Source organism: Petromyzon marinus, chromosome 48, assembly GCF_048934315.1.
Source record: "Petromyzon marinus isolate PM22_M1 ecotype Great Lakes invasive population chromosome 48, UKy_Petmar_22M1.pri1.0, whole genome shotgun sequence".
Classification (NCBI taxonomy): Eukaryota; Metazoa; Chordata; class Hyperoartia; order Petromyzontiformes; family Petromyzontidae; genus Petromyzon; species Petromyzon marinus.
Window position 1 is genome coordinate 11,791,519 of NC_133714.1, and position 24,784 is coordinate 11,816,302.

General features: G+C 51.1%; 1 protein-coding gene across 1 annotated transcript; it reads right to left on the reverse strand.

Moving 5' to 3' along the window:
- Positions 1-599: 599 nt before the first annotated feature.
- LOC142931097 (uncharacterized) lies at positions 600-9,728 on the reverse strand. The gene is made up of 2 exons (XM_076074547.1): positions 4,635-9,728; positions 600-4,599 (listed from the first exon to the last, which is right to left on the reverse strand). The coding sequence occupies exon 1, from the start codon at positions 7,039-7,041 to the stop codon at positions 5,266-5,268; it is 1,776 nt and encodes a 591-aa protein (XP_075930662.1). The 5' UTR covers positions 7,042-9,728; the 3' UTR covers positions 600-4,599; positions 4,635-5,265.
- Positions 9,729-24,784: the final 15,056 nt, after the last annotated feature.

The following is a 24,784-nucleotide window of genomic DNA, read 5'->3' on the forward strand; positions in this document are numbered from 1 at the left end:
CACTATACACTACGAGACAATACACTACTATACACTACTAAACAATACACTACTATACAATACACTACTATACAATACACTATTATACAGAGACTCCAGCTCTTCCTGGACAATGATAATTTCCACGCGTTCCCAAGCCAGCAGAGTGACGTATTCTCGCCGACAGCCTGTCCTGGTCCAGGCCAGTGGAGTCTACAATAAGGATAGCACATTTACAAGTTTTCCCCTCGATAAAGCAAAATTTTTTTTCGATGATTAAAAAAAGAAGTATATTGTCGAAAGTTATTTTTTTTAAATTCTTTCTGACGTCACACGCGTCACGGTAGTGTCCTGCGTCACGTGGTGCCGCGTGCTGCAGCCTTCACGAAGCCCCCAAGTAGCTCGCTCGTAAACCATTTTTTTTGTAAGTAGTCAACAGCATTTTTATTCCATTATTAATTATTATCATTCGTTATTAAACTACCTCGCGATGCACGTGATTAAGTTATTATTAAACGTATACGTGTTTTGTAAATGCGGGGATAAAGTAATGACGTGAAACGATGCTTCATTTCTTATTGGTAACACACGCATGTGCGATAACAACATGCATGTGTTATAACAACATGCATGTGTCATAAGATGTCTCGTAACATTCACGTCTCTTAACATGTCTCATAACATGCATGTGAATGGGGAAAAACATGCTTTGTACAGCGCCATTCGCTGTATTTTCTTTCTTAGTTCAGAAACGCAAGTTGCCGCATTCTGCGAGGGACGCCTCCATAACTTTTCACACTCCCGAGTAGAGCCACTGCACCCCTGATTAAAACGCCCCTAGACAATATGGTTCCCTACTTCGACCGTACAAAGAGGTCCCTCTTTATGACGTCACTATATACAGACACCCCGCCTCCCCCGCGGTTTTAATCCCTAGTATCAGGGACCATGTTCGATCCCCGAGCCTGGGGTCCCGGTTGTGGTCGAGAAGTGCTCTGAGCGAGTCTGGCTGCGTGTTAAAGAGGAGCAAACTTCACGACCTCCACTCACTCTCACAGAGACCCATTAGGTAAAGTGACCCCCGCTCACTCTCACAGAGACCCATCAGCTCACGTGACCTCCACTAACACTCATAGAGACCAATCAGCTCACGTGACCTCCACTCTCAGAGACCCATCAGCTCACGTGACCTCCACTCTCACAGAGACCCATCAGCTCACGTGACCTCCACTCACTGTCACAGAGACCAATCAGCACAAGTGACCTTCACTCACTCTCACAGAGACTCATCAGCTCACGTGACCTCCAATCACTCTCATAGAGACCCATCAGCTCACGTGACCTCCACTCACTCTCATAGAGACCCAACAGCTCACGTGACCTCCACTCACTCTTATATAGACCCATCAGCTCACGTGACCTCCACTCACTCTCACAGAGACCCATCAGCTCACGTGACCTCTAACTCTCACAGAGACCAATCAGCTCACGTGACCTCCACTAACACTCATAGAGACCCATCAGCTCACGTGACCTCCACTCACTCTCACAGAGACCATTCAGCTCACGTGACCTCCTCTCACTCTCCCAGATACCCATCAGCTCACGTGACCTCCACTCACTCTCATAGAGACCCATCAGCTCAAGTGACCTCCACTAACTCTCCCAGAAATCCATCAGCTCACGTGACCTCCACTCACTATCATAGAGACCCATCAGCTCACGTGACCACCACTCACTCTCACAGAGACCCATCAGCTCAAGTGACCCCCACTCTCACAGAGACCCATCAGCTCACGTGACCTCCACTCACTCTCCCAGAAATCCATCAGCTCACGTGACCTCCACTCACTCTCACAGAGACCCATCAGCTCACGTGACCTCCACTCACTCTCACAGAGACCCATCAGCTCACGTGACCACCACTCACTCTCACAGAGACCCATCAGCTCAAGTGACCCCCACTCACTCTCACAGAGACCCATCAGATCACGTGACCTCCACTCACTCTCACAGAGACCCATCAGCTCACGTGACCTCCACTGTCACAGAGACCCATCAGCTCACGTGACCTCCACTCTCACAGAGACCCATCAGCTAAAGTGACCTCCACTCACTCTCCCAGATACCCATCAGCTCATGTGACCTCCACTCACTCTCATAGAGACCCATCAGCTCAAGTGACCTCCACTCACTCTCATAGAGACCCATCAGCTCAAGTGACCCCCACTCACTCTCACAGAGACCCATCAGCTCACGTGACCTCCACTTACTCTCATAGAGACCCATCAGCTCACGTGACCTCCAATCACTTTCATTGAGACCCATCAGCTCGCGTGACCTCCACTCGCACTCACAGAGACCGATCAGCTCACCTGACCTCCACTCTAAGAGACCCATCAGCTCACGTGACCCCCACTCACTATCATAGAGACCCATCAGCTCACGTGACCTCCACTCACTTTCCCAGAAATCCATCAGGTCACGTGACCTACACTCACTCTCACAGAGACCCATCAGCTCACGTGACCTCCACTCACTCTCACAGAGACCCATCAGCTCACGTGACCTCCACTCACACTCATAGAGACATATCAGCTCACGTGACCTCCACTCACTCTCACAAAGACCCATCAGCTCACGTGACCTCCACTCACTCTCACAGAGACCCATCAGCTCACGTGACCTCCACTCACTCTCACAGAGACCAATCAGCTCACGTGACCTCCACTCTCACAGAGACCCATCAGCTCACGTGACCTCCACTCACTTTTACAGAGACCAATCAGTTCACGTGACCTCCACTCTCCCAGAAATCCATCAGCTCACGTGACCTCCACTCACTATCATAGAAACCCATCAGCTCACGTGACCTCCACTCACTCTTCCGGAGACTCATCAGCTCACGTGACCCCCACTCACTATCATAGAGACCCATCAGCTCACGTGACCTCCACTCACTCTCAGAGACCCATCACCTCACGTGACCTCCACTCACTCTCACAGAGACCCATCAGCTCACGTGACCTCCACTCACTCTCATAGAGACCCATCAGCTCACGTGACCTCCACTCACTCTCATAGAGACCCATCAGCTCACGTGACCTCCACTCACTCTCACAGAGACCCATCAGCTCACGTGACCTCCACTCACACTCATAGAGACATATCAGCTCACGTGACCTCCACTCACTCTCACAAAGACCCATCAGCTCACGTGACCTCCACTCACTCTCACAGAGACCCATCAGCTCACGTGACCTCCACTCACTCTCACAGAGACCAATCAGCTCACGTGACCTCCACTCTCACAGAGACCCATCAGCTCACGTGACCTCCACTCACTTTTACAGAGACCAATCAGTTCACGTGACCTCCACTCACTCTCCCAGAAATCCATCAGCTCACGTGACCTCCACTCACTATCATAGAAACCCATCAGCTCACGTGACCTCCACTCACTCTTCCGGAGACTCATCAGCTCACGTGACCCCCACTCACTATCATAGAGACCCATCAGCTCACGTGACCTCCACTCACTCTCAGAGACCCATCACCTCACGTGACCTCCACTCACTCTCACAGAGACCCATCAGCTCACGTGACCTCCACTCACTCTCATAGAGACCCATCAGCTCACGTGACCTCCACTCACTCTCATAGAGACCCATCAGCTCACGTGACCTCCACTCACTCTCACAGAGACCCATCAGCTCACGTGACCTCCACTCACACTCATAGAGACATATCAGCTCACGTGACCTCCACTCACTCTCACAAAGACCCATCAGCTCACGTGACCTCCACTCACTCTCACAGAGACCCATCAGCTCACGTGACCTCCACTCACTCTCACAGAGACCAATCAGCTCACGTGACCTCCACTCACTCTCACAGAGACCCATCAGCTCACGTGACCTCCACTCACTCTCATAGAGACCCATCAGCTCACGTGACCTCCACTCACTCTCATAGAGACCCATCAGCTCACGTGACCTCCACTCACTCTCACAGAGACCCATCAGCTCACGTGACCTCCACTCACACTCATAGAGACATATCAGCTCACGTGACCTCCACTCACACTCATAGAGACATATCAGCTCACGTGACCTCCACTCACTCTCACAAAGACCCATCAGCTCACGTGACCTCCACTCACTCTCACAGAGACCCATCAGCTCACGTGACCTCCACTCACTCTCACAGAGACCAATCAGCTCACGTGACCTCCACTCACTCTCACAGAGACCCATCAGCTCACGTGACCTCCACTCACTTTTACAGAGACCAATCAGCTCACGTGACCTCCACTCACTCTCATAGAGACCCATCAGCTCACGTGACCTCCACTCACTCTCCCAGAAATCCATCAGCTCACGTGACCTCCACTCACTATCATAGAAACCCATCAGCTCACGTGACCTCCACTCACTCTTCCGGAGACTCATCAGCTCACGTGACCCCCACTCACTATCATAGAGACCCATCAGCTCACGTGACCTCCACTCACTCTCATAGAGACCCATCACCTCACGTGACCTCCACTCACTCTCACAGAGACCCATCAGCTCACGTGACCTCCACTCACTCTCATAGAGACCCATCAGCTCACGTGACCTCCACTCTCATAGAGACCCATCAGCTCACGTGACCTCCACTCACTCTCACAGAGACCCATCAGCTCACGTGACCTCCACTCACTATCACAGAGACCCATCAGCTCACGTGACCTCCACTCACTCTCACAGAGACCCATCAGCTCACGTGACCACCACTCACTCTCACAGAGTGACCCATCAGCTCAAGTGACCCCCACTCACTATCACAGAGACCCATCAGCTCACGTGACCTCCACTCACTCTCCCAGAAATCCATCAGCTCACGTGACCTCCACTCACTGTCACAGAGACCCATCAGCTCAAGTGACCCCCATTCACTCTCATCGAGCTAAGGCTATGCAGGTGATAGTTCTCGATGATGATTGATCTCTACGTTTGATGATGGTGATACATTAGATCTCTATGACTGATGCTGATGGTGATAGATAAATGATTGATGATGGTGATAGATCTATATTCGTGATCAAACCAATCGAGATAATGTACGCGTCGTAGGAAGTAGTTGGCTTGCTCAGTGGGCCCACGTTGAGCTGACCGATGTCGATGGTTGATAGGTCTCTATGATCGCCGCGCATGTCTATGATTGCCCATCGGAGCGCACGTCCCTACGAACACGCAACGTCAGGCCATCAGTTACCACCGCATTCCCAACGTTACCCAGACGTCAGCCAAGCTTTGACACGTGGTTTGTCCAAGGTTGCCAGCGAACTGGGAGGAGAGGCGGTGTGCTGGGTGACTGCCCACTTGGGTGGGTCGATTTTATCGGACTACACTTTGGTAAATGCTCATTACCCGGACCAAAACAAACACTTTGAACATTCACACGAGTCGACCTGGAACTGTGGTCGACTCCAGTCCTGACTCCAGTCCTGGTTCCAGTCCCTACTCCAGTCCTGACTGCAGTCCTGGTTCCAGTCCTGGCTCCAGTCCTGGTTCCAGTCCTGACTCCAGTCCTGGTTCCAGTCCCTACTCCAGTCCTGACTGCAGCCCTGACTCCAGTCCTGGTTCCAGTCCTGACTCCAGTCCTGACTCCAGTCCTGACTCCAGCCCTGACTCCAGTCCTGACTCCAGTCCTGGTTCCAGTCCTGACTCCAGTCCTGATTCCAGCCCTGGTTCCAGTCCTGACTCCAGTCCTGACTCCAGCCCTGGTTCCAGTCCTGACTCCAGTCCTGATTCCAGTCCTGACTCCAGTCCTGACTCCAGTCCTGGTTCTAGTCCTGCCTCCAGTCCTGGTTCCAGTCCTCACTTCAGTCCTGACTCCAGTCCTGGCTTCAGTCCTGGCTCCAGTCCTGACTCCAGTCCTGACTCCAGTCCTAACTCCAGTCCTGGTTCTAGTCCTGGCTTCAGTCCTGGCTCCAGTCCTGACTCCAGTCCTGGCTTCAGTCCTGGCTCCAGTCCTCACACCAATCCTGGCTCCAGTCCTAACTCCAGTCCTGGCTCCAGTCCTGACTCCAGTCCTGACTCCAGTCCTGGCTCCAGTCCTGACTCCAGTCCTTACTCCAGTCCTTACTCCAGTCCTGGCTCCAGTCCTGACTCCAGTCCTGGCTCCAGTCCTGGCTCCAGTCCTGGCTCCAGTCCTCACTCCAGTCCTGACTCCAGTCCTGGCTTCAGTCCTTGCAAACCGCCGCTGCTCCGAGTTCACCGTGGTTTTTGTTTGGCTTCCCTTCCATATGCAAAATGAAAACCGGATGCACGCTGCACGAATCTGCGTGAGGTCGTAGGGCGCGCGTGTTCTGCTCCACTCGAAGCTCCGCCACGCGTCCAAGAGGCTCTGGTGATAACCTGGTAGCCTCGTGTAGTCGACCAGGCTCAGGTCCATCATTAAGAGCTCCTTTCCGTACCCCAGGCATCCCCCTGCATTCCTCAGCAGGGCGAGGGCCGGCGACTTCCAGGGTAGCTCCTCCCGGTCGTACAGCAGCCGCCTGACTGCCATGAGCTTGAAACTCATGACCCTGGCGGCGACGTCCACCAGACCCTGGCCGCCCTCGCCCACCAGCAGGCAGAGAGTACCCGGCCTGAGCCAGTGATTCCCATGCCAGACGAAGTGAGCGAGTGAGCGGTTGACTCTGGTGAGAAGCCAAGCATCAAGCTGGAGGGCCTTGGTCTTGTGCCATAGCACGGATGCTTCCAGGGTGTTAGCGACGAGCATTCGGCCCCTGAATGACATCTGCAGAGTAAGGCATGCCCATGTCAGTAATTTAGCCTCCATTGTGTCGGCCAGCTCGGTCCAGTTGTTCAGAGCGACGTCACGTGGTTTCCCCAGGTAAACCCCCAGGTACTTGACTCTGTCGTCCCGCCAACTGACTCCTCCTGGGAGGAGCACAGAGCGAACGCCGCCTCGCGATGCCAAACACAGAGGGGGCCTCGCACTTGGGCCAGTTGACCCTGGCGGAGGAGGCCCTCTCGTACACTGCAACTGCCTGGCAGAGCGCGGAGACATCACGCGTGTCGTTGAGCACGACGCATATGTCGTCTGCGTAAGCCGAGAGCTTGATGACCAAGTTCTCAGGTCCCGGGACTTTGAGGCCAGACAGATTTCGTCTCAGGTGGCGTAGCAGTGGCTCAATGGACAGGGTGTACAGCAGCCCCGAAAGTGGGCATCCCTGTCTGACCCCCCCTCGTCACAGGGAAAGGGGCCCCGAGTCGCTGGTTTATCTTCAAGAGGCTGGATGTACCCGTGTACAGGCGCCTAACGTGCGAGATGAAGGCTTGGCCGAAGCCGAGCAACGCTAAGAGTTTGTCCAAGTACTCGTGGCTCACCCTGTCAAAGGCCTTCTCCTGATCCAAGAAGAGGAGGCTTAGGTCCATGTTGTGCGCTTCTATAAGGGAGATTGTCTCTGACCGTACCGATGTTGTCGTATATGCACCGTCCGGGGATGCAATACGACTGTTCCGGCAGGATCAGCCGACCCAGCACTGTCTTGAGACGGTTTGCCAGCACCTTTGAGAATATTTTGTAGTCGGCGCACAAGAGGAACACGGGTCGCCAGTTCACGACGAGGTGCAGGTCCCCCTTCTTGGGTAGCAGGGAGACCACCACTCTCCTGCAGCTCTGTGGGAGTTCCCCCTTCTGCAGGCTTTGTCAACAATTGTAGTAGTGGAGGGCCAAGCTCATCCCAGAAGGCCGCATAAAACTCAACCGGCAGGCCGTCAATCCCCGGGGCTTTACCAGCTGCGAGCCCTTTCACAGCGGTGTGGAGCTCCTGCTGCAGGGTGACGGGGCTGTCCAGACGATCCCGCTTGGGAACTCCTAAGGTAGGGCCCCCGTCCAGTAGCTCCTGGACAGCCTCGTCGTGTATGGTTTCGGCGGCAAAAAGTTGCGAGTAGAAATCCCTGGCGGTCTTGGTGATCTCGCTCTCAGATGTTGCTGTTTGTCCATCTGAGGTTCGCAAACTGGAAATTTTTGTGGTGTTGGCCGGTGCTTTGTTTAAGCGGAAAAAAAACTTAGAGGGAGAGTCCATCTGCGACAGGTGCTGCATCTTTTTGCACACAAAAGCACGATGTGCCTGCTCGTCTGTGATGGACCTGAAAAGCCGCTGCTTCTCCAGTAGTGTCTCACCCTGCTGTGTGCTGTGGGATGATCTCATCTCCGCCTCTAGTGCCAGCAGCTCGTTTTGCAGTTGGCGCGCCAACTCGTTCTTGGCGGCGGCGTGCTGGCTCATGAACTGTTGACAGAGAACCCTGACCTGCGCCTTTGTGTTGTCTCACCATAGCTGGTGAGAGCTGAAGCTTCCTTTGGCAGGCAGCCACTGAGCCCAAAAGGCTTTGAAGGTTTCTCTGAAGTCGGTGTCATCAAGCAGCTGTACGTTGAGTCTCCAGTAGGCGCTGTGCTGCTCCGCTCTGGGAATTCGCAGCAGCACAGAGACCAGGTGGTGATTCGAAAAACCGGAGGGTACGATTTTACCGTCCCTGAGCAGGTTAACGCTTCTGGCAAGGCTTATCCTGCCTTAAGAGCCACAGCGGCACCAAGAGTACTGCTGCTGGGCTGGATGCTGTGGTCGCCACACGTCACGCAGATCCAGTCTCCGCACGAGTTCGGCTAGCGGCCGTGCGGATTCAGGGTGAGGTTCGGCGGTGTTGTGGTCGAGAGCCGGGTCGAGGGTGCAGTTAAAGTCTCCCCTCATGACGGTGAGCACATCGTCCACGTCGTCTGTCACGAGTGCGTCCCGCAGCGCGCCGAAGAAGAGCTTCCTCTCGGGGGCCTTGCTCGGCACGTACACATTAAAGCACCTGAGGCAGGATTTATTCAGGACGAATTCGACAGAAATCAAGTGACCGTTGACGATTTCTTTGAAGGAGACATTCTCTGGTGCAAACCGTGAACTGAGCACAATTGTCCTCGGCATGGCTGAAGAAGGCCCGGCCGCCTAGGAAAGGCTGGCGTTGGGCCTCCAGAGTGGCATCGAGGTGAGTTTCCAGGAGGAGAGTCACATCTGCTTTGTGTTTCCTGACAAAGCGGCAGATCTGGTCCCACCTCTTGTCACTGCGAGCGCTGTTACAGTTCAGACTAGCAACCTTAATAGCTGAAGCCATCATGTAGTAGCGTGGTGGTGGTAGTGTTTACAGTAGTTGAGGGGGGCTGGGTTACTTCTGGGCAGAAGTAAGCTCCTTCTTCACTTTGCATGAACGCTTTTAGGTGGTAGCATTCCTGAGTCGAGAAACCAAACCTGTCGCTGTTATGACAAATTTGTTGGATGCTTTGAGGAAAGCGGTGAGGTCAGGGAAAACGGCCCCGACCCTAACTTGACGCTTCCTGAAAGGAAGTTGTAGATGTCCCCAGGTGTGTAATCGAACTCGCTGTTGACTTGTGAGTAGCTGAGCTCACTCACGTTGTCCTCTCCTTCGGTCTCCGACATCTCGTCGTCTGAGTCCTCCAGCTCGTCAAACCGTGACTCGGCAGAAACCTCGTTTGCCGTTGGTGATGGCAGGGCCTCATTGGGAAGAGGGTGGCTGCCCTCTGGTAGTGGAGGTCCTTTTGCTCTCCCTTCGGGTGAGGTGAGCCGGCCTTCGTCGCCTTACTGCAGTGTGGCGCCGTTAGGCGCCGCACCGGCTGGTGGTTCCTCTTGCTCTGAGGATGCCGAGGCGGCGTGCGGCGGTGGTGGCGGGGTTGTTGGCGGCTCTTGTCCCACTATACTGTCCTCAGGCGGGTCGCCATCGAGCATGTCTTCATATTCACCCCCCGCAACGCCGTCTGAGATGGCGCTCGCGGGGGGCGTTGCTCTTCCTGCTCTGCGAGTTTTGGGTAGGGCTCGTGATCGGCGGTGGCCGCGCGCTTAGGGGCCGCGTGGCCTCCTCCGCCGTGGGAAGGCTTTACCCTGCGCTTGCGGGAGGTGACGAGGGTGAAGCCCTCGCCATCATCGTCGTCGGTGGGCGGCTTTGTGCAACCGGCCGCCGAGTCAGCGTCCTGCTGCTGCAACAGCTGGCACTCGTGCAGTGATGGCTGCTGCTGCGGCTGCTGCTGCTGAGGTGGCTGCGGCTGCTGCTCCTGCTGCTGCGGCTGCTGCTGAGGTGGCTGCGGCTGCTGCTGCTGCTCCTGCTGCTGCGGCTGCGGCTGCTGCTGCTCCTGCTGCTCCTGCTGCTGCTGCTCCTGCTGCTCCTGCTGCTGCTCCTGCTGCTGAGGTGGCTGCGGCTGCTGCTGCTGCTCCTGCTGCTGCTGAGGTGGCTGCGGCTGCTGCTGCTGCTCCTGCTGTTGCAGCTGCCGCTGGTGCCGCTGCGCAGGCTGCGGCGGCTGCCGCTGCAGCTGCTGCTTCTGCCGGCGCTGCTGAGGCTGTGGCGGCTGCTGCTGCTGGCGCAAGCTGCGTGACGTTTATTGTAGGCTGCGCGTTTTTTTTCTTTTGGTTTGCCCGTGCAGTTTGTTGCCGTTTAAAATCATAAAAGTTTGTCGCTTAAACGACAAGACGTGCGCCATTTCTGGGTCCCGTCTGCACAAGGGCAGCACGATGATGCGGGACGCAACTTCGCCGAACCGCTCAAGGTCTCGTTGTAGGTCGGCAGTTTTGAGGAAAGGTGGTTGGGGGCGTTGGAGATGAAGGTGAGCCTCGTGGCGATGACGCGCGCCGCCATCTCCGCGTTGGCGAAGAGGAGCACGTAGGCACGGTTCATGGGAGAGGCGGCGATGGCGTTCCCCTTCCCCACGCACTGTCCAGCGGCGGCGTCTATCACGTCGTCCACCTTTATCTCAGGTGGCGGGGGGGGGTGGGGTTCAGGAGAGAGAGAGAGGAGCGTGGCATTGCAAATAAGCAAGTAAATAATTATATAAATGCAAACATAATTGCCCTTCAGTGTATACGCTAGCTGCACGAATGAAAGGAGAGAACAGGACAAGAAGAGGTGGATGGAAAATAAGAGCGCGCTATGGGGAGGGGTGGCGTCAGGAGAGAGGTGGGGGGCAGTGAGAGGTCTTGCCACGAGCGTCCCGTGGCGTGCTGGGTGCTGCAGGGGCGGGGAAGCAGCAGTGTTGAAAGGAGAGGAGTGAGTAAAGAGCAGAGAGGAGAGGAGTGAGTAAAGAGAGGAGAGGAGTGAGTAAAGAGCAGAGAGGAGTGAGTAAAGAGCAGAGAGGAGTGAGTAAAGAGCAGAGAGGAGAGGAGTGAGTAAAGAGCAGAGATGAGAGGAGTGAGTAAAGAGCAGAGAGGAGTGAGTAAAGAGCAGAGAGGAGTGAGTAAAGAGCAGAGAGGAGTGAGTAAAGAGCAGAGAGGAGTGAGTAAAGAGCAGAGAGGAGTGAGTAAAGAGCAGAGAGGAGTGAGTAAAGAGCAGAGAGGAGAGGAGTGAGTAAAGAGCAGAGAGGAGTGAGTAAAGAGCAGAGAGGAGTGAGTAAAGAGCAGAGAGGAGTGATTAAAGAGCAGAGAGGAGTGAGTAAAGAGCAGAGAGGAGAGGAGTGAGTAAAGAGCAGAGAGGAGTGAGTAAAGAGCAGATAGGAGAGGAGTGAGTAAAGAGCAGAGAGGAGTGAGTAAAGAGCAGATAGGAGTGAGTAAAGAGCAGAGAGGAGTGAGTAAAGAGCAGAGAGGAGTGAGTAAAGAGCAGAGAGGAGTGAGTAAAGAGCAGAGAGGAGTGAGTAAAGAGCAGAGAGGAGAGGAGTGAGTAAAGAGCAGAGAGGAGTGAGTAAAGAGCAGAGAGGAGTGAGTAAAGAGCAGAGAGGAGTGAGTAAAGAGCAGAGAGGAGTGAGTAAAAGCAGAGAGGAGTGAGTAAAGAGCAGAGAGGAGTAAGTAAAGAGCAGAGAGGAGTGAGTAAAGAGCAGAGAGGAGTGAGTAAAGAGCAGAGAGGAGAGGAGTGAGTAAAGAGCAGAGAGGAGTGAGTAAAAGCAGAGAGGAGTGAGTAAAGAGCAGAGAGGAGTGAGTAAAGAGCAGAGAGGAGTGAGTAAAGAGCAGAGAGGAGAGAGTAAAGAGCAGAGAGGAGTGAGTAAAAGCAGAGCGGAGTGAGTAAAGAGCAGAGAGGAGTGAGTAAAGAGCAGAGAGGAGAGGAGTGAGTAAAGAGCAGAGAGGAGTGAGTAAAGAGCAGAGAGGAGTGAGTAAAAGCAGAGAGGAGTGAGTAAAGAGCAGAGAGGAGTGAGAAAAGAGCAGAGAGGAGAGGAGTGAGTAAAGAGCAGAGAGGAGTGAGTAAAGAGCAGAAAGGAGTGAGTAAAGAGCAGAGAGGAGTGAGTACACAGCAGAAAGGAGTGAGTAAAGAGCAGAGAGGAGTGAGTAAAGAGCAGAGAGGAGTGAGTAAAGAGCAGAGAGGAGAGGAGTGAGTAAAGAGCAGAGAGGAGTGAGTACAGAGCAGAAAGGAGTGAGTAAAGAGCAGAGAGGAGTGAGTAAAGAGCATAGAGGAGTGAGTAAAAGCAGAGAGGAGAGGAGTGAGTAAAGAGCAGAGAGGAGAGGAGTGAGTAAAGAGCAGAGAGGAGTGAGTAAAGAGCAGAGAGGAGTGAGTAAAGAGCAGAGAGGAGTGAGTAAAGAGCAGAGAGGAGTGAGTAAAGAGCAGAGAGGAGAGGAGTGAGTAAAGAGCAGAGAGGAGTGAGTAAAGAGCAGATAGGAGTGAGTAAAGAGCAGAGAGGAGTGAGTAAAGAGCAGAGAGGAGTGAGTAAAGAGCAGAGAGGAGAGGAGTGAGTAAAGAGCAGAGAGGAGTGAGTAAAGAGCAGATAGGAGTGAGTAAAGATCAGAGAGGAGTGAGTAAAGAGCAGAGAGGAGTGAGTAAAGAGCAGAGAGGAGTGAGTAAAGAGCAGATAGGAGAGGAGTGAGTAAAGAGCAGAGATGAGTGAGTAAAGAGCAGAGAGGAGTGAGTAAAGAGCAGAGAGGAGTGAGTAAAGAGCAGAGAGGAGTGAGTAAATAGCAGAGAGGAGTGAGTAAAGAGCAGAGAGGAGAGGAGTGAGTAAAAGCAGAGAGGAGTGAGTAAAGAGCAGAGAGGAGTGAGTAAAGAGCAGAGAGGAGAGGAGTGAGTAAAGAGCAGAGAGGAGTGAGTAAAAGCAGAGAGGAGTGAGTAAAGAGCAGAGAGGAGTGAGTAAAGAGCAGAGAGGAGTGAGTAAAGAGCAGAGAGGAGAGGGTAAAGAGCAGAGAGGAGTGAGTAAAGAGCAGAGAGGAGAGGAGTGAGTAAAGAGCAGAGAGGAGAGGAGTGAGTAAAGAGCAGAGAGGAGAGGAGTGAGTAAAGAGCAGAGAGGAGTGAGTAAAGAGCAGAGAAGAGTGAGTAAAGAGCAGAGAGGAGAGGAGTGAGTAAAGAGCAGAGAGGAGTGAGTAAAGAGCAGAGAGGAGTGAGTAAAGAGCAGATAGGAGTGAGTAAAGAGCAGAGAGGAGTGAGTAAAGAGCAGAGAGGAGTGAGTAAAGAGCAGAGGGGAGTGAGTAAAGAGCAGAGAGGAGTGACTAAAGAGCAGAGAGGAGTGAGTAAAGAGCAGAGAGGAGAGGAGTGAGTAAAGAGCAGAGAGGAGTGAGTAAAGAGCAGAGAGGAGTGAGTAAAGAGCAGAGAGGAGTGAGTAAAGAGCAGAGAGGAGTGAGTAAAAGCAGAGAGGAGTGAGTAAAGAGCAGAGAGGAGTGAGTAAAGAGCAGAGAGGAGAGGAGTGAGTAAAAAGCAGAGAGGAGTGAGTAAAGAGCAGAAAGGAGTGAGTAAAGAGCAGAGAGGAGTGAGTAAAGAGCATAGAGGAGTGAGTAAAATCAGAGAGGAGAGGAGTGAGTAAAGAGCAGAGAGGAGAGGAGTGAGTAAAGAGCAGAGAGGAGTGAGTAAAGAGCAGAGAGGAGTGAGTAAAGAGCAGAGAGGAGTGAGTAAAGAGCAGAGAGGAGTGAGTAAAGAGCAGAGAGGAGAGGAGTGAGTAAAGAGCAGAGAGGAGTGAGTAAAAGCAGAGAGGAGTGAGTAAAGAGCAGAGAGGAGTGAGTAAAGAGCAGAGAGGAGTGAGTAAAGAGCAGAGAGGAGAGAGTAAAGAGCAGAGAGGAGTGAGTAAAGAGCAGAGAGGAGTGAGTAAAGAGCAGAGAGGAGTGAGTAAAGAGCAGAGAGGAGAGGAGTGAGTAAAGAGCAGAGAGGAGTGAGTAAAAGCAGAGAGGAGTGAGTAAAGAGCAGAGAGGAGAGGAGTGAGTAAAGAGCAGAGATGAGTGAGTAAAGAGCAGAGAAGAGTGAGTAAAGAGCAGAGAGGAGTGAGTAAAGAGCAGAGAGGAGTGAGTAAAGAGCAGAGAGGAGAGGAGTGAGTAAAGAGCAGAGAGGAGTGAGTAAAGAGCAGATAGGAGTGAGTAAAGAGCAGAGAGGAGTGAGTAAAGAGCAGAGAGGAGTGAGTAAAGAGCAGAGAGGAGTGACTAAAGAGCAGAGAGGAGTGAGTAAAGAGCAGAGAGGAGAGGAGTGAGTAAAGAGCAGAGAGGAGTGAGTAAAGAGCAGAGAGGAGTGAGTAAAGAGCAGAGAGGAGTGAGTAAAGAGCAGAGAGGAGTGAGTAAAAGCAGAGAGGAGTGAGTAAAGAGCAGAGAGGAGTGAGTAAAGAGCAGAGAGGAGAGGAGTGAGTAAAGAGCAGAGAGGAGTGAGTAAAGAGCAGAAAGGAGTGAGTAAAGAGCAGAGAGGAGTGAGTAAAGAGCATAGAGGAGTGAGTAAAATCAGAGAGGAGAGGAGTGAGTAAAGAGCAGAGAGGAGAGGAGTGAGTAAAGAGCAGAGAGGAGTGAGTAAAGAGCAGAGAGGAGTGAGTAAAGAGCAGAGAGGAGTGAGTAAAGAGCAGAGAGGATTGAGTAAAGAGCAGAGAGGAGTGAGTAAAGAGCAGAGAGGAGAGGAGTAAAGAGCAGAGAGGAGTGAGTAAAGAGCAGAGAGGAGTGAGTAAAAAGCAGAGAGGAGTGAGTAAAGAGCAGAGAGGAGAGGAGTGAGTAAAGAGCAGAGAGGAGAGGAGTGAGTAAAGAGCAGAGAGGAGTGAGTAAAGAGCAGAGGAGTGAGTAAAGAGCAGAGAGGAGTGAGTAAAGAGCAGAGAGGAGTGAGTAAAGAGCAGAGAGGAGAGGAGTGAGTAAAGAGCAGAGAGGAGTGAGTAAAGAGCAGAGAGGAGAGGAGTGAGTAAAGAGCAGAGAGGAGAGGAGTGAGTAAAGAGCAGAGAGGAGAGGAGTGAGTAAAGAGCAGAGAGGAGTGAGTAAAGAGCAGAGAGGAGTGAGTAAAGAGCAGAGAGGAGAGGAGTGAGTAAAGAGCAGAGAGGAGAGGAGTGAGTAAAGAGCAGAGAGGAGAGGAGTGAGTAAAGAGCAGAGAGGAGTGAGTAAAGAGCAGAGAAGAGTGAGTAAAGAGCAGAGAGGAGAGGAGTGAGTAAAGAGCAGAGAGGAGTGAGTAAAGAGCAGAGAGGAGTGAGTAAAGAGCAGATAGAAGTGAGTAAAGAGCAGAGAGGAGTGAGTAAAGAGCAGAGAGGAGTGAGTAAAGAGCAGAGGGGAGTGAGTAAAGAGCAGAGAGGAGTGACTAAAGAGCAGAGAGGAGTGAGTAAAGAGCAGAGAGGAGAGGAGTGAGTAAAGAGCAGAGAGGAGTGAGTAAAGAGCAGAGAGGAGTGAGTAAAGAGCAGAGAGGAGTGAGTAAAAGCAGAGAGGAGTGAGTAAAGAGCAGAGAGGAGTGAGTAAAGAGCAGAGAGGAGAGGAGTGAGTAAAAAGCAGAGAGGAGTGAGTAAAGAGCAGAAAGGAGTGAGTAAAGAGCAGAGAGGAGTGAGTAAAGAGCATAGAGGAGTGAGTAAAATCAGAGAGGAGAGGAGTGAGTAAAGAGCAGAGAGGAGAGGAGTGAGTAAAGAGCAGAGAGGAGTGAGTAAAGAGCAGAGAGGAGTGAGTAAAGAGCAGAGAGGAGTGAGTAAAGAGCAGAGAGGAGTGAGTAAAGAGCAGAGAGGAGAGGAGTGAGTAAAGAGCAGAGAGGAGTGAGTAAAAGCAGAGAGGAGTGAGTAAAGAGCAGAGAGGAGTGAGTAAAGAGCAGAGAGGAGTGAGTAAAGAGCAGAGAGGAGAGAGTAAAGAGCAGAGCGGAGTGAGTAAAGAGCAGAGAGGAGTGAGTAAAGAGCAGAGAGGAGTGAGTAAAGAGCAGAGAGGAGAGGAGTGAGTAAAGAGCAGAGAGGAGTGAGTAAAAGCAGAGAGGAGTGAGTAAAGAGCAGAGAGGAGTGAGTAAAGAGCAGAGAGGAGTGAGTAAAGAGCAGAGAGGAGGGAGTAAAGAGCAGAGAGGAGTGAGTAAAAGCAGAGAGGAGTGAGTAAAGAGCAGAGAGGAGTGAGTAAAGAGCAGAGAGGAGTGAGTAAAGAGCAGAGAGGAGTGAGTAAAGAGCAGAGAGGAGAGGAGTGAGTAAAGAGCAGAGAGGAGAGGAGTGAGTAAAGAGCAGAGAGGAGTGAGTAAAAGCAGAGAGGAGTGAGTAAAGAGCAGAGAGGAGTGAGTAAAGAGCAGAGAGGAGAGGAGTGAGTAAAGAGCAGAGAGGAGAGGAGTGAGTAAAGAGCAGAGAGGAGTGAGTAAAAGCAGAGAGGAGTGAGTAAAGAGCAGAGAGGAGTGAGTAAAAGCAGAGAGGAGTGAGTAAAGAGCAGAGAGGAGTGAGTAAAGAGCAGAGAGGAGAGGAGTGAGTAAAGAGCAGAGAGGAGAGGAGTGAGTAAAGAGCAGAGAGGAGTGAGTAAAGAGCAGAGAGGAGTGAGTAAATAGCAGAGAGGAGTGAGTAAAGAGCAGAGAGGAGAGGAGTGAGTAAAGAGCAGAGAGGAGTGAGTAAAGAGCAGAGAGGAGTGAGTAAAGAGCAGAGAGGAGTGAGTAAAAGCAGAGAGGAGTGAGTAAAGAGCAGAGAGGAGAGGAGTGAGTAAAGAGCAGAGAGGAGTGAGTAAAAGCAGAGAGGAGTGAGTAAAAGCAGAGAGGAGTGAGTAAAGAGCAGAGAGGAGAGGAGTGAGTAAAGAGCAGAGAGGAGAGGAGTGAGTAAAGAGCAGAGAGGAGAGGAGTGAGTAAAGAGCAGAGAGGAGTGAGTAAAGAGCAGAGAAGAGTGAGTAAAGAGCAGAGAGGAGAGGAGTGAGTAAAGAGCAGAGAGGAGTGAGTAAAGAGCAGAGAGGAGAGGAGTGAGTAAAGAGCAGAGAGGAGTGAGTAAAGAGCAGATAGGAGTGAGTAAAGAGCAGAGAGGAGTGAGTAAAGAGCAGAGAGGAGTGAGTAAAGAGCAGAGAGGAGTGAGTAAAGAGCAGAGAGGAGAGGAGTGAGTAAAGAGCAGAGAGGAGTGAGTAAAGAGCAGAGAGGAGTGAGTAAAAGCAGAGAGGAGTGAGTAAAGAGCAGAGAGGAGTGAGTAAAGAGCAGAGAGGAGAGGAGTGAGTAAAGAGCAGAGAGGAGTGAGTACAGAGCAGAAAGGAGTGAGTAAAGAGCAGAGAGGAGTGAGTAAAGAGCATAGAGGAGTGAGTAAAAGCAGAGAGGAGAGGAGTGAGTAAAGAGCAGAGAGGAGAGGAGTGAGTAAAGAGCAGAGGAGTGAGTAAAGAGCAGAGAGGAGTGAGTAAAGAGCAGAGAGGAGTGAGTAAAGAGCAGAGGAGTGAGTAAAGAGCAGAGAGGAGAGGAGTGAGTAAAGAGCAGAGAGGAGTGAGTAAAGAGCAGATAGGAGTGAGTAAAGAGCAGAGAGGAGTGAGTAAAGAGCAGAGAGGAATGAGTAAAGAGCAGAGAGGAGAGGAGTGAGTAAAGAGCAGAGAGGAGTGAGTAAAGAGCAGATAGGAGAGGAGTGAGTAAAGAGCAGAGAGGAGTGAGTAAAGAGCAGATAGGAGTGAGTAAAGAGCAGAGGAGTGAGTAAAGAGCAGAGAGGAGTGAGTAAAAGCAGAGGGGAGTGAGTAAAGAGCAGAGAGGAGTGAGTAAAGAGCAGAGAGGAGTGAGTAAAGAGCAGAGAGGAGAGAGTAAAGAGCAGAGAGGAGTGAGTAAAGAGCAGAGAGGAGAGGAGTGAGTAAAGAGCAGAGAGGAGAGGAGTGAGTAAAGAGCAGAGAGGAGAGGAGTGAGTAAAGAGCAGAGATGAGTGAGTAAAGAGCAGAGAAGAGTGAGTAAAGAGCAGAGAGGAGTGAGTAAAGAGCAGAGAGGAGTGAGTAAAGAGCAGAGAGGAGAGGAGTGAGTAAAGAGCAGAGAGGAGTGAGTAAAGAGCAGATAGGAGTGAGTAAAGAGCAGAGAGGAGTGAGTAAAGAGCAAAGAGGAGTGAGTAAAGAGCAGAGAGGAGTGACTAAAGAGCAGAGAGGAGTGAGTAAAGAGCAGAGAGGAGAGGAGTGAGTAAAGAGCAGAGAGGAGTGAGTAAAGAGCAGAGAGGAGTGAGTAAAGAGCAGAGAGGAGTGAGTAAAGAGCAGAGAGGAGTGAGTAAAAGCAGAGAGGAGTGAGTAAAGAGCAGAGAGGAGTGAGTAAAGAGCAGAGAGGAGAGGAGTGAGTAAAGAGCAGAGAGGAGTGAGTAAAGAGCAGAAAGGAGTGAGTAAAGAGCAGAGAGGAGTGAGTAAAGAGCAGAGAGGAGTGAGTAAAATCAGAGAGGAGAGGAGTGAGTAAAGAGCAGAGAGGAGAGGAGTGAGTAAAGAGCAGAGAGGAGTGAGTAAAGAGCAGAGAGGAGTGAGTAAAGAGCAGAGAGGAGTGAGTAAAGAGCAGAGAGGATTGAGTAAAGAGCAGAGAGGAGTGAGTAAAGAGCAGAGAGGAGAGGAGTAAAGAGCAGAGAGGAGTGAGTAAAGAGCAGAGAGGAGTGAGTAAAAAGCAGAGAGGAGTGAGTAAAGAGCAGAGAGGAGAGGAGTGAGTAAAGAGCAGAGAGGAGAGGAGTGAGTAAAGAGCAGAGAGGAGTGAGTAAAGAGCAGAGGAGTGAGTAAAGAGCAGAGAGGAGTGAGTAAAGAGCAGAGAGGAGTGAGTAAAGAGCAGAGAGGAGAGGAGTGAGTAAAGAGCAGAGAGGAGAGGAGTGAGTAAAGAGCAGAGAGGAGTGAGTAAAGAGCAGAGGAGTGAGTAAAGAGCAGAGAGGAGTGAGTAAAGAGCAGAGAGGAGTGAGTAAAGAGCAGAGAGGAGTGAGTAAAAGCACAGAGGAGTGAGTAAAGAGCAGAGAGGAGAGGAGTGAGAGGCGAGCGAGTTTTATGTTTGCAGTAAAGCAGAAGAATAGGAAGGATGTAACAGAGAGGGGAGGAAGGGTAGTGGGTGCTTGGGCTGTGAGTAGGCCACAGGCTTGCCGAGTAAACGAGTGTGATGAGAGGAAAAAGAGATGCAGAGGAGGGAGACAGCACGACCCTGTGTTGTTGTTGGAGGCACTCACAGAGGTGGAGGATAGAAGAAGGACACTCGATGGTGCTCGGAGATTGGAAGAGGTCGCTGTCCGTCAACCCTCCTCCTCTTCACCACCACCATCACCACCACTGACAGAGAGAGAAACACACAGAGACACAGAGACATACAGGGAAAGAGACACAGAGAGACAGTGACAGAGAGAGATATAAAACGTCCGGCCAGCAGCCTGGACATCTTCCGCGCTCTGGTCGGAGCCAGGGTGTGTGGGCTGGAGTTCCGCCGTGCGCGGCTGACCCACGCCGTGCCGGCCTTCAAGGAGCAAGTGGGCGCTGGAGGAGGCCGTGTGCTCGGTGGCAGATGACGGTAGAGAGCTCTGTTGCGTGCAGATCTGAGCTACCCGTCGGAGGCCGATGGACTGCAAGAAAGGCTGCGTGCAGATGCAGCACTTGTCGTAGTTAAAAAAAAGAGAGCGAGAGGGAGAGAGAGAGCGAGCGAGAGAGAGAGCGACATGGAGTAGGAAGAGAGGGGGGTAGAGAGAGAGAGGGGGGGCAGAGATGGGGGTAGAGAGAGGGAAGGGGTAAGGAGAGCAGAGCAAGAAATATTTTGTTAAATCCTTCATTTAAAAGGTGGGGGGGGGGGGGGGGGGTTACATAAAGCAAAGCATTAAAAAAAGGAAATGATGAACGAAGCAAAGTGCCGACTACACCGAGCATCTTCTTGTTTCATCTGATCGTAAAAAAAGAGAGACATAAGGAGACAGAGAGAAAAGAGAGAAATAGAGAGACACACAGAGAGACATAGTGACAGAGAGAGACAGACAGAGAGACACAGAGAGAAGGACATCAGACAGAGAGATATAGAGAGAAAGAGAGAGACAGACTGAGACACACAGAGAGACATAGTGACAGAGAGAGACAGACAGAGACACAGAGAGAAGGACATCAGACAGAGAGATATAGAGAGAAAGAGAGAGACAGACTGAGACACACAGAGAGACATAGTGACAGAGAGAGACAGACAGAGAGACACAGACAGAGAGACACAGAGAGAGGGACATCAGACAGAGAGATACAGAGATAGATAGTGCCAGAGAGAGACAGAGAGACATAGAAAGACAAAGAGAAATGGAGAGGCAGAGACAGATAGAGAGAAACACAGGGACACAGAGACAGACAGAGAGAGACACAGAGACAGAGAGAGATATACTGAGACACACAGAGACAGAGAGAGACAGACTGAGACACACAGAGAGAGAGACAGACTGAGACACACAGAGAGACAGAGAGAGACAGACAGAGAGACACAGAGAGACAGAGAGAGACAGACTGAGACACACAGAGACAGAGAGAGAGACAGACTGAGACGCACAGAGACAGAGAGAGACAGAGAGACACAAAGACACATAGAGACAGAGATAGATACACAGAGACAGAGAGAGACAGACACATAGAGAAAGAGAGAGACAGAGAGAGGGACATCAGACAGAGAGATACAGAGAGATAGTGACAGAGAGAGACAGAGAGACACAGAAAGACAAAGAGAAATGGAGAGACAGACTGAGACACACAGAGACACACAGAGACAGAGAGAGACAGACTGAGACACACAGAGACAGAGAGAGACAGAGACACATAGAGACAGAGATAGATACACAGAGACAGAGAGAGACAGACTGAGACACACAGAGACAGAGAGAGACAGACTGAGACACACAGAGAGACAGAGAGAGACAGAGAGAGACACAGAGACAGAGAGAGAGAGACACATAGAGAAAGAGAGAGAGAGAGACAGAGAGAGACACACAGAGACAGAGAGAGACAGACTGAGACACACAGAGACAGAGAGAGAGACAGACTGAGACACACAGAGAGACGCAGAGACAGAGAGGGACAGAGAGACACAGAGACAGAGAGAGAGAGACTGAGACACATAGAGACAGAGAGAGACAGACTGAGACGCACAGAGAAGAGAGAGACAGAGAGACACAAAGACACAGAGACAGAGAGAGACAGAGACACATAGAGACAGAGAGAGACAGAGAGACACACACAGGGACAGAGAGAGACAGAGACACACAGAGACAGAGAGAGAGGCAGACTGAGACACACAGAGAGACACAGAGACAGAGAGAGACAGAGAGAGAGACAGACTGAGACACACAGAGACAGAGAGACAGACTGAGACACACAGAGACAGAGAGACAGACTGAGACACACAGAGACAGAGAGAGAGACACAAAGACACAGAGACAGAGAGAGACAGAGACACATAAAGACAGAGAGAGACAGAGAGTTACACACAGAGACAGAGAGAGACAGACTGAGACACACAGAGACAGAGAGACAGACTGAGACACACAGAGACAGAGAGACAGACTGAGACACACAGAGACAGAGAGAGAGACACAAAGACACAGAGACAGAGAGAGACAGAGACACATAAAGACAGAGAGACAGAGAGTTACACACAGAGACAGAGAGAGACAGACTGAGACACACAGAGACAGAGAGAGACAGAATGAGACACACAGAGACACAGAGAGAGACTGAGACACAGAGACCATCTGGCTACCATGAGAGATTCGTTCATGAGGCTATCCACATATACAAACACAGAGAAAATTTCAACCGAGAAGATGGATTCTGGCTTAGCAATCATTGGAAGTATTTGATAAACCATTTCGGGTCTTAATTGATTGTTCACGCTTACGGTGCTTTCAAACCGCATCCATTATTTTCGTCTCCCCCCTCCTCTTTTCCGAACATAGATGGACTCGTCCATCTGAATAAACTGCCAAATCGCTCTCCGTGGTGCTAACGTTAAAAAAACCCGCCACTTTTATTATTTTCTTGCTGTGGTTTTCACACCTGATGATGATTGCTTGTGTTGCAGTCGAAATGTCGTGAGAATTTTATTGTTTTATATTTGTATTATTTTATTGTTTCCCTTCTACGTGACTTTACCGAAAGAACCAAGAATATAACAGACACAACGACAACAACAAGAGCCACAACGACAACAACAACAACCACAACGACAACAACAACAGCCACAACAACAACCACAACGACAACAATAACCACAACGACAACAATAACAGCCACAACGACAACAACAAAAGCCACAACGACAACAATAACAGCCACAACGACAACAACAGCCACAACGACAACAATAACCACAACGACAACAACAATAACCACAACGACAACAACAGCCACAACGACAACAACAGCCACAACGACAACAGCTACAACAACAACAACAGCCACAACGACAACAACAATAACCACAACGACAACAACAATAACCACAACGACAACAGCCACAACGACAACAACAGCCACAACGACAACAGCTACAACAACAACAGCCACAACGACAACAATAACCACAACGACAACAACAATAACCACAACGACAACAACAATAACCACAACGACAACAACAATAACCACAACGACAACAGCCACAACGACAACAATAACCACAACGACAACAACAATAACCACAACGACAACAACAAAAGCCACAACAACAACAACAGCCACAACGACAACAGCTACAACAACAACAACAGCCACAACGACAACAATAACCACAACGACAACAACAATAACCACAACGACAACAACAATAACCACAACGACAACAGCCACAACGACAACAATAACCACAACGACAACAACAATAACCACAACGACAACAACAAAAGCCACAACAACAACAGCCACAACGACAACAGCTACAACAACAGCCACAACGACAACAATAACCACAACGACAACAGCCACAACGACAACAATAACCACAACAACAACAATAACCACAACGACAACAACAAAAGCCACAACAACAACAGCCACAACGACAACAGCTACAACAACAGCCACAACGACAACAATAACCACAACGACAACACCCACAACGACAACAATAACCACAACAACAACAACAACAGCCACAACGACAACAATAACCACAACAACAACAATAACCACAACGACAATAACCACAACGACAACAACAACAACAGCCACAACGACAACAGCTACAACAACAACAGTCACAAAGACAACAACAATAACCACAACGACAACAACAATAACCACAACGACAACAACAATAACCACAACGACAACAGCCACAACGACAACAATAACCACAACGACAACAACAACAGCCACAACGACAACAACAACAACAGCCACAACGCCGTAGCTTAAGGAGAACAAGACAAACACATTTATCGTCGGCGACGTTTCGGGCAACAGTCCTTCTTGACAGCACGTGGACTGAGAGACTCCGTAGAGAGAGGGAGAGTGTAATGAGAGTTGGAGGTGACAATTAGAATAAAAAAATATCTTCTGATTACACCGATTTTGTTTAAAATTGCCATGAATTATAGTTACGTAATTACCGAAACAAACTTCCTCTGACTATTACAGCAATTATCCACCCTATCTCTCTCCAGACTAGTCTATGTGCCATGAAGATGGGCCACTGCCCGAAACGTTGCCTGTTGTACATTTTCTCGTTGCAGAGAGATCTGTTCGACAAAGCAGCCTCAAGTGTTGATGCGCACTGTTCGTTCACACGATCTCCACGCGAGACGCAGCTGATCGTGACGTCGCGTCCCTGACAATCTCCTATCAGTAGCAAGTGGGCAGCAGAGCAAGTGGGATCGTGACACGTGCTGCACCACTTCGTATAGAGCGCGGTGCGGCGATAGCTGTTTGACCATACTTCACCACGCGGGTCAGTGCAGCTTAGCGAAGGTGGAGAGCCCTGCCAACGATAAACATCGAACGTCGCCCCAAGGTTCAGTTCCAACGTTGTGCCAACGGTTCCGGACCGCGTGCCAGCGACGTTTGGTCCAACGTTTTAAATCCCTAGTCGGGCCTCTCGCCCGGGTAGAGGCGTGCGAGCGCGGCGATGGACGAGACATCGGCGGACAGAGTCGAGGACGAATGACGACGATCGCGAGGCCACGCGGGCGGTGATGTAAGCGGTGTCCTCGCTCAGTGCCCGATAACGATCACATGGCGGGGGGGGGGGGGGGGGGTGCTACTGGCACATGGAAGGGGAAACAGCGGGGCGCGGTGACGAATATCTCGATGGTTGATCATTCGGCCGATCCGCCATGGGGTCACCGACTGAGATGACTGGCAGATGCATTAGCTGCTGTTCCCCCTACTATGACAACAACTTGCTGCGCTTTAGCTGCCCGGCGTTCCGCTCGTTTTTTTTTTGCGTGAGCGTCGGAGGCCACCATCGAGGCGTGCGGCACACCGTGGCCACGCTCTTGCGAGGGAGGCCACGGGGATCGTTTCTTTCCCCCCCCCCCCCCCCGCCCTCAGTGAGTGGTAGCAGGCGACGCGGAGTACGGAGCACGAAAAAACCCCAACAAAAACTAAACAAACACGATTCGTTTCGATTTAAAGCTTTCGTGACTGCAATGATTAATCTTCTTTGGTTCTTTCGGTAAAGTCACGTAGAATGAGAATAAAATAATAAATTGATAAAATAAAATAACACAATAATATTCTCACGACGTTTCGGCCACAACACAAGCGGCCTTCATCAGG

Coding starts and splice junctions, on each gene's coding strand:
- LOC142931097 (XM_076074547.1), bottom strand. CDS start 7,041: ATGTCTCCGCGCTCTGCCAGGCAGTTGCAGTGTACGAGAGGGCCTCCT.